The sequence below is a fragment of the Bombyx mandarina genome, chromosome 21 (assembly GCF_030267445.1).
Source record: "Bombyx mandarina strain Sakado chromosome 21, ASM3026744v2".
NCBI classification, from domain to species: domain Eukaryota; kingdom Metazoa; phylum Arthropoda; class Insecta; order Lepidoptera; family Bombycidae; genus Bombyx; species Bombyx mandarina.
In genome coordinates, this window is record NC_143227.1 from 5613282 (window position 1) to 5622014 (window position 8733).

Consider the following 8733-nt stretch of genomic DNA (forward strand, 5'->3'; position numbering starts at 1 on the left):
TATGTCGAAAAATAAAATTAATTTTATCACGACAAGTTAAGTGTTTTATTGTTAGGCTAGTTACTTATCATCCCGCCCTTGTAGTATGAATGAACTCTACCTTGCGGTGACAAAAAGGAGGTGTTGGGATCATCTCAAACAAAGTCGTTTGTAAAAAAAATTCAGTATAGTGTATTTTTATATTATTTTTATATTTACATAAGAGATAGATAATCAATGAAACATATGCAACTCTTTAATTTTTAGTAAACTGCATATTTATTTTGATAAAAATATATACAACGCATAAACAAAACAATCAGTCTATTCCAAGATTACGAAAGCTTTTCGCATTGTCTGCCTCGGGCTTAGCAGTGTTCTTTCTCCATAGGTCATCTTGAGCTAGGACGTCGCTGAAAACAAATTTAATAGGTAAACGTATATTCATAAGGTTCAAAATAATTTGAAATTCTCGTTTGATTTAAATGTATTTTTCCTTCTTATTCTTCTCATTATCTACGTTATGTTTTTTTGATCGTCCATACACCAAGCGATTTTATAGTCAGCCGTCTTTTAGTTTTCGATACTTCAATAAACATAGAATCTACATTTGACATTAAATGAGTGCAGTAGAATGGCCTCGAGCAAGGAGAGATGGCGGGATATCGTGAGACGCATCAAGTCTGCCCCTTCCAACACTACATGACGATCACGACCACTCTGTCAAGAGTGACACGATTGAGAAGAAGAAGATAATTTAACACGGCTTATACTAAAGTTGATTGCATCTGAACAGTGTCTGAAGCATTATATAGGAAATGAATAGTTCCATGTAGAATTAAGACCATGACACATCAAATAAGACTATTGTTTTTTTTGCATTTTTATTGTTTCTTTCTCAAGTCTTCTGTATTCTAATAACTAGCTTTTGCACGCGACTTCGTCCCCGTCAAAGAGTTACTTTGGCATAACCCAAAATTTTACCCGCGACTTCGTTTACGTAGAGGTGAAAATATTTTTGAATAATAGAATGCTTAGGAGGTATTTAAGGAACCAAAAGCACGCTTTTTAACCGACTTCAAAAGAGGAGGTTATCGATTCGGAAAAAAACCCGATTTTAAAACATTATTTATGGGTATTGCTCCGCTTGTATTGGTCTTAGCGATGTTATATAGCCTATAGCTTTCCTCAAAAACTATTTTTTCAAATCGGACCAGTAGTTCCTGAAATTAGCGCGCTCAACCAAACAAACAAATAAACTCTTCAGCTTTGTAATATTAGTATAGATTAGAAATTATCTGACACGCTTTGATCATTTAAACGTCTTCGCCATCTTGCTTTTCTCTGTCATTCTCTTTTCCCTTTCTCACCGTTTTCTCTCACTCACATCTTAACGCTCCTTTCCACGCTCTTTTCATACATTCTATTCTTACCAATCCTACATCTAAGAACAACCTTTATTATAACTTCGTAATCTTCGTAGTTGCAGTCAGGATTCTTCTTCATGTCAACGACCCTTGAAAACCTATGATCGAACATTGTTTTATGTAGTTTCTTGTCGATCAGATACATACCGTTTCGTTAGCATCATTTCTTTCATTTTTTTCGTATAGATATCCAGACTGTCTCTGATCCCTCCCAAGTCCTTTGGTAAGTCATCTTTGTGTACGTAATCGAATAGTGTGTTCGAATTTGGCGTGTGAAAATGTATCTGTTGAAAAATAATTGATTTATAACATCCATCTTCTTACTGGGGGTAGGACCTCTTGTGAGTCTGCGCGGGTACCTACCACCACCCTACCTATTTCTGCCGTGCAGCAGTAATGCGTTTCGGTTTGAAGGGTGGGGCAGCCGTTGTACTTGAGACCTTAGAACTTATATTTCAAAGTGGGTGGCACATTTAGGTTGTGAATGTCTATGGGCTCCAGTAACCATTTAAAACCAGGTGGGCTATGAGCTCGTCCAACCATCTAAGCAATAAAAAAAAACATTATAAAATCAGCTAGGACTGATTTTTGGGGTGAGGACAAAAAATTATAACATCAATTTAAAAAAAAACACGTTCATGCGTCAATGCCAACAGCTTTTTATTAATATTGTTTTCGTTTTCTCGACCATGATCAAGTCTTCGCTACAGTGAGCGATTTAAAGATGATCTATCATCGGATAATAATATTACACGAAACACCGATAGACCCAACGTTATTGTTCGGAAATCGTACAAGTCTTGTGAGCGTATTGGCTCGATTCCGGTTTTTATAGACTCCATGATTTTGCAAGTAGGTAAGTACACTATCGGCTTTTTTCCTATCTAGTTAAGTTAAGCAATTACTTAATTATCTATGCTATCTAGTATTCATTATCGTCGTTGGATGAGGTGGTATTTATTTAAAAAAGTATTGAAAAAAAAAGTCGCTCGTGAACAGGTTTTAGGTACGTTTTTCCTTCAATAAGCAATTATAATTAAGACTGAGAACTCAAGATTAAAGGTGGGTAGCGGTTTCTACGGAACAAATTTACGTACTGGCTTTATAATTAAATCGATATGTACTTAAGGAATAAAATTATTTTAAAAAATCTGAAAGTTTTTTTTTTTATAACGAACGCAGGCGAATTACTCGACTAGACTAAGAATCATATTTCAAAAACAGTATACAAAATAATAAAATACTTCACCTAAATATTTTAATATTTTTTTGGCATATTTCTTAATATTTGCTGTTTTTAATTTATAACGTAATATATTACGAAATGAGTTGCATTTTAGCCAAGCTATTATCTAGTACCTAATAAATTTATAAACTAATAAAAGATATGTATCTTGATAAATTTATTGTATTTTGCAGACTATCTACAATAATTTTTTTTATCGCCTTTTTAGGCAGCCGAGCTAATGGTAAGTGGTCACCGTCGCTCATGGACGTCAGCAATGCCAGGAGCAGAGCCAAGACGCAGCCTACCATTTTATAAACGCCATCTTGTTTTTTTTTTCACTCTTCTGAAATTAGTTCGATCGTTCCGTTTTAAAGAAATTAACGAATTAAGGTATACCTTTTCTTTTACGTCGCTTTTGAGGAGGGGCTTGAACAACGAATATATTTTGTCGACGATCAGCGGTGTGTTTATGACGTGTATCTGCTTCAAACGCATCGGCATTGCCCCCTAAAACACGATAAATTTCACATAATTATTTATTTACAGATGAGACTAGATAAACCCAGCAAATTAAATATCACTTTTTAACAAACAATCAATTTAGAAGGTCTGTACTCTTTTGTTAATCATATTAAAAACAAAAAAAAAAAACAAAAAATGCGAAAGTCAATCAGAGGAATCTTTGTTAACAATTTTGAAGTCGTCGTGGCCTAAAGGATAACACTTCCGGTGCATTCGTATCGAGCGATGCAGCGATGTTCGAATCCCGCAGGCGGGTACCAATTTTTCTAATCAAATACGTATTTGACAAATGTTCACTATTGACTTCTACAGTGAAGGAATAACATCGTGTAATAAAAATCAAATCAAAAGTAATAACTAGTGGTACGACGTCTTGTGAGTCCACACGGGTAAGTACCAGCAGTGGGGCAGCCGATGTAACTATACGTTGTAGATGTCTATGGGCTCCGGTAACCACTGAACGTTAGGTGGGCTGTCAGCTCGTCCACCCATCTAAGTAATAAAAAAAAATTAACTAACAGCATTGTATAAACGAAGAGCTAAGAACTAGGCATTAAAATTGATAAATGTGCTCAGTGCGAGTGAGTTTCTTAACGCTCTCGATAGCGTAAAAGTTAGCTCATATTTGTATGGAATGGGATCGTTTGCCTACGTTTGCCGCTAGGGGCGCTGTTCCAACTGCATACAAAATTGGGTTAACTTTTACGCTATCGAGAACGTTAAGAAACTCGCACTAAGCACAAAGAAATGAATTCTCGTTCAATACTTTCGTCCGTTCACAATCTCGTTCACACTCACCCCTTGGTATTTCGATATCGTTTTCCCGAGAATCGAATTATACTTAGTAATGAATTTATAGTTAAAATCCTTAACGTCTACAATAACAATGTCGTCGTCAGCCAAACGATCGGTTAAGAACCAAGTGTCTGCGGTCAGCAAGAACAATCTGGAATCATGTAAAGTTTCAAATCGATCGAATCCCGGGTCGTTGACCTGCCAAATCCATATATGTTTTTTATCCGTCGTTTCATAAACTGCCATTTTCCTAAAACAATTGAAAATAACTATAAGCACTTAATAATAAGGTTCGTTGTTGCTTAGCCGAAATAAAAACAAAGTTAATTGCATCAAAAAACTTTGTGTCGACCTCAAATAAACAACCTAGAACAGGGAAAGTAACTGAAAACTTTAACAATGTAGCATCTGTATGTAAATTCTAGTCACTAAGATACATATTAACTGCATATACAATACTGAAGCTGCGATTTCGAATGTTTCAAAGTTTTACGGCGGTTTTCGAGACACCATAGTACCTATTACATTCACGTTGTCAATTACCTATAGCACGGACATTTTAAAAAAAACTTCGAAAATAATATTAAATGAAAATAATTATGTACATCAATGCCTAACACGTTTGATTGTTCTAATTTTAAATATACGGACAAATTTACTAGTGGTACCTTTTGTGAGTCCGCACGGGTAGGTACCACCATCCCGTCTATTTCTGCCGCGAAGCAGCAATGCGTTTCGGTTTGAAGGGTGGGGTAGCCGTTCTAATTATACTGAGACCTTAGAACTTATATCTCAAGGTGGGTGGCGCATTTACGTTGTAGATTTCTATGGGCTACAGTAACCACTTAACACCAGGTGGGCTGCGAGCTCGTCCACCCATCTAATCAATAATTTGAAGAACGCACAACAGATAAATACCGAAGACATCGCAAAAACTGTATCTCTATACAAAGTCCACCACTATTATTGAAAATCATAAAAAGCGTGAAAACGAATTGAAAAATATACGAAAATATACCTATAGTCGGATTTTTAATTAGACGAAGCCAGCTGACAGTAGCTAATGTCACTTTGTGAAATAATGTTGCTATATTTAAAGTAATAGTGATGCGTTCAGTTCTCGTTCAATCACATAAATGAACAATAAGTGTGAAGAGTTACTCATTAATTTCAAACTATAAAAGAATATTATTTATATTTTACAATAAAATTGTATTAAAGTGATCCAATATAATAATATGTTACTAGTAGTATGTAACTACAATCAGTTTTTTTTATTTTCATTACCTATGTACCTATAATTGTTATATTTTATACATCTATAGTTTCAACTATATGATGCATTGGAAATAGGACAGTCTTACAAGCTTCCTCGCAATGTTTTTCTTAATGTTTAAAACACTCGGTATTCAGTACAGGTAGATACCATAGGAACATAATGTTTCGTCGAAAACTCGTTGGTATGTACAAAGCACGGCTAAAATTCGAACCCCGTGCCCGATATCGGCAGTTCGGCACACTAACTATTCACTAGACAATCGAGGCAATTTCATTAATTCAGGAGTTTTTTCAATCGTTCACTTTGTCACAACACTATTTTTATTTCATCAAAAACTGACAACACAGTAAACGTCAGTTTACTTCGTCTAATAAAAAATCCTACTATAGTTTTAACACGGGGTAATGTTTTTTTTTAATTTCACAGGCCACAGATTCCTGAACAGACCCACCAGTTAACTATACATTTGAATTACCTACTAGTTACGCACTTTTAAGCACTCTGCGATTTACAATTTTTTATTGACATTATAGGTAGACTTGGTTACGGCTCACAGTCACCGTCCTTAGTGGACGTCAGCGATTCCAAGGGCACAGCTTACCCAAAACCTACTGCTATTACCTAAATTCAATATGTTTTAACAGTACTATAACTTACACAATCTTCATAGTTTCCTGTATCGACGGCGATAATGGATCTCTATTAGTGAAAAGCTCAGGTGTTTCATTTCTGATACTAACAAAAAGTTCTAGAGCACTCTTTGCATTATCCAAGTCATAGTAGCAACTATGTAAAAAACGGTGCAGTAGTTTCTCCGCTGAAAATATTAATGTTCTTTTATTAAACTTTTTTGAAGTGAAAACTTCTTTAGAATCGTTGTGATTTCAAACCGGATGCAACGGAAAAAACGACAGGTAAGAGACACAAATACAAAAGAATGAGACAGAAATATACATAGTATTTAATACAGCGCCATCTGTGAGATTTTTTAATACTAACGTGTGTATGAAAGCTCTTGTAGTGAATTTTAATTTAGGATTATACGTGAAATTAAAATATCAATTCACAGAGGGCGCTACCTTACAATTATTTACTAATGACAAAATTTTACATATACTTAAGACGTTTAGGATAATTGTACTTTAATTTTGGAAGGTTTCACTTCTACCACGTGTGAATTGCACACATGTTTTTTTAATCTAAGTTGTTGTTTTATAGTTAACCGTGAACGCAGCAAGTCTTCCAAATAAAGAACCTCACATAGTACCGGACAAGAAAGCCATCGACCCCTGCCTGACTCATACAGATATATTTTGTACCAACTGTATAGTACATGTTTTGATATTTATTGAAATAACTGCATAGATAAATCACTGCATAAGCAAAGAGAAATCAAAGTTTACTTCAAATAAAAATTTGAAAATGATTTCGACAAAAAGTCAATTTAACTTATTCTTGACCTTTTTGTTTATGTTTTGATATTTATAATTTATAATTCCTGTGATATTGTTGTTTAGAAGCCTTTCTTTGTAATACGGGGGAATCCTTTTCCGGATACCCACCCGGTCGAGAGGGTGACAGACCGGGTTATGTCGGACTCCGGCGCCTTAAGAGAAGAAGAGGGAGAAGGGGAAGACCCAGGTTCTTCCAATTCTGGCGTGAGTCACGTAAGAATCGTCCGCTAAAACCGACTACCGACTGAACTCCATCGAGCTCCACCACTCCAACTCGACAAAAACTACGGTCCCGCATAGTGCGCGCCGAAAGTCTGCCTTTGCCGGTACCCGTTCTGATGATAAGACGGGATTTCATCCCCGGGAAGATCCCGCACAACGTCGTGTCTCAGAAGACACAGTGGGCGGCGCACAGAAGCCACCTTATGCCGCCTCACCACTATCGTTTAGAAGCCTAGCTCAAACTAGAAATTTAAAATATTTCGAATTTTCCTTACAAAATTATGACTCAAACTTCTTATATGCAACATAATGCTCGCTAAAATCGAATAGGCGTTTTGATAAAATCAAAAAAAAAATTTTGTTTGTTTTTTCGACTTTATTAAAGTTACATATGACGAAAAAGTACCAAAAATTACTTACGTATTTCCGGAAATTGAGGTTGATTTCGAACCCATTCGCTAAAAAGCGTCAATTGCTTTTGTGTTTCGGAATTCATGTTCTCCACAACAGATCACTGAATGGAATTGTTATTATCACGATTTTATTTATTATTATATTATATTTCATTTACAATTAATTTAACGATTTGTGAATCACTTATAAATTTTCCTATCACATTTCTAAAAACACAATGGCAGCCTACAACATTAATTTCGATTGTGTGTGTATAAATTAGTCACATCGAATTATCTACTGATAGCGAACTAGCGATAATATTTGGCGATGCTCATAGCCAAAGAATTTCATCGCACGTTATCTATTCCGTAAAAATCTACCACGATTTTACGTACGATTCATTTATTTTTTTTAAATTGTAATATAAACAAATAATCAAAATTGTCTTTATTATTCATCTAAGTAATACAGACGTTAATTATTCTAAACAATAGTTTTGTGTCAACATGTGTTGATAGAATGAAACTAACGAAGCGTGACGTGACGCATTCGTGAGATCATCTGTTCACTTTAGCTGAATTTTAATATTGTTTATTAAATTTGTCTACTTGAAAAACACATTCACTGTATTTAATTATCAAAAATCAACTACACTATATTTAAAATTTGATGTTCAGAACATTCTAATGTCACTGCGCAACGTAAAATGTGCAAGATTAGGTAACCTTGAACTAAATGGTTCAAACGGCCGGCTACCTTGAGCTTAGAGTGCGTGTTTATCTAAAAATACATTATAACGACCTATGTTTCGTAAATGTCATTCATTGATTGACGGCAATCATCAACAAGATGAAAAATATGAATGCAGAGTTTAATACTACTGCTCCCGAAGATAAAATGATAACGATAAATGATATTATTAAACACCTGAACTACAATACATTATTTATTTGCTCGCCTAAAAATACCCACAATAAAAAGGAAATTCAGTTGACAGACAATAACCCACGTCACACCAGCTCATTGACCTCGTGTCAGCTGATTTAAGTTCTTAAATTTTGAAACATTGCGTGCAGTGAAAAAAAAATTTAGTCTCGTTTTTTAAGTAAAATCTTCTTTAGAGTCGTTACGATTAAAAACTCGATAAAACGGATATACCTAACACTAGAGCATCGACATCATAATCAGACAAACAGATATACATCAATAAGTACTGAGAGTATTGCAATCCCACAAGAGTCGGTATTCCCGTGCTGATCATTTCTGCCGCGAAGCAGTAATGCATTGGAGCACATGTCCCAAGATTAACACATTAAATTAAACATACGGGACTTTATGGATTTATTTGGCAACGGATTCCTCGCTTCAATGCCAATAATAAGATGGTGCTTGTCACTTGATATGTTCGCGTGCGCATGGTTTTCAAGTCAT

General features: G+C 35.1%; 1 protein-coding gene across 1 annotated transcript; it reads right to left on the minus strand.

Moving 5' to 3' along the window:
* Positions 1–234: 234 nt before the first annotated feature.
* Positions 235–8257, minus strand: LOC114253004 (alpha-tocopherol transfer protein-like). The gene is made up of 6 exons (XM_028187737.2): positions 7327–8257; positions 5888–6047; positions 3955–4201; positions 3031–3141; positions 1554–1690; positions 235–392 (listed from the first exon to the last, which is right to left on the minus strand). Exons 1-6 carry the CDS (start codon positions 7400–7402, stop codon positions 299–301), a joined length of 825 nt encoding a protein of 274 aa, XP_028043538.2. The 5' UTR covers positions 7403–8257; the 3' UTR covers positions 235–298.
* Positions 8258–8733: the final 476 nt, after the last annotated feature.

Bases quoted from the DNA above. Each gene is read 5' to 3' on its own strand.
- LOC114253004 (XM_028187737.2), bottom strand. From the start codon at position 7,402: ATGAATTCCGAAACACAAAAGCAATTGACGCTTTTTAGCGAATGGGTT. The intron at 4,202-5,887 runs GTAAGTTATAGT...CAATTGTTTTAG, and splicing joins CAGGAAACTATGAAGATTGT to GAAAATGGCAGTTTATGAAA. The intron at 393-1,553 runs GTATGTATCTGA...ATTTGTTTTCAG, and splicing joins GAAATGATGCTAACGAAACG to CGACGTCCTAGCTCAAGATG.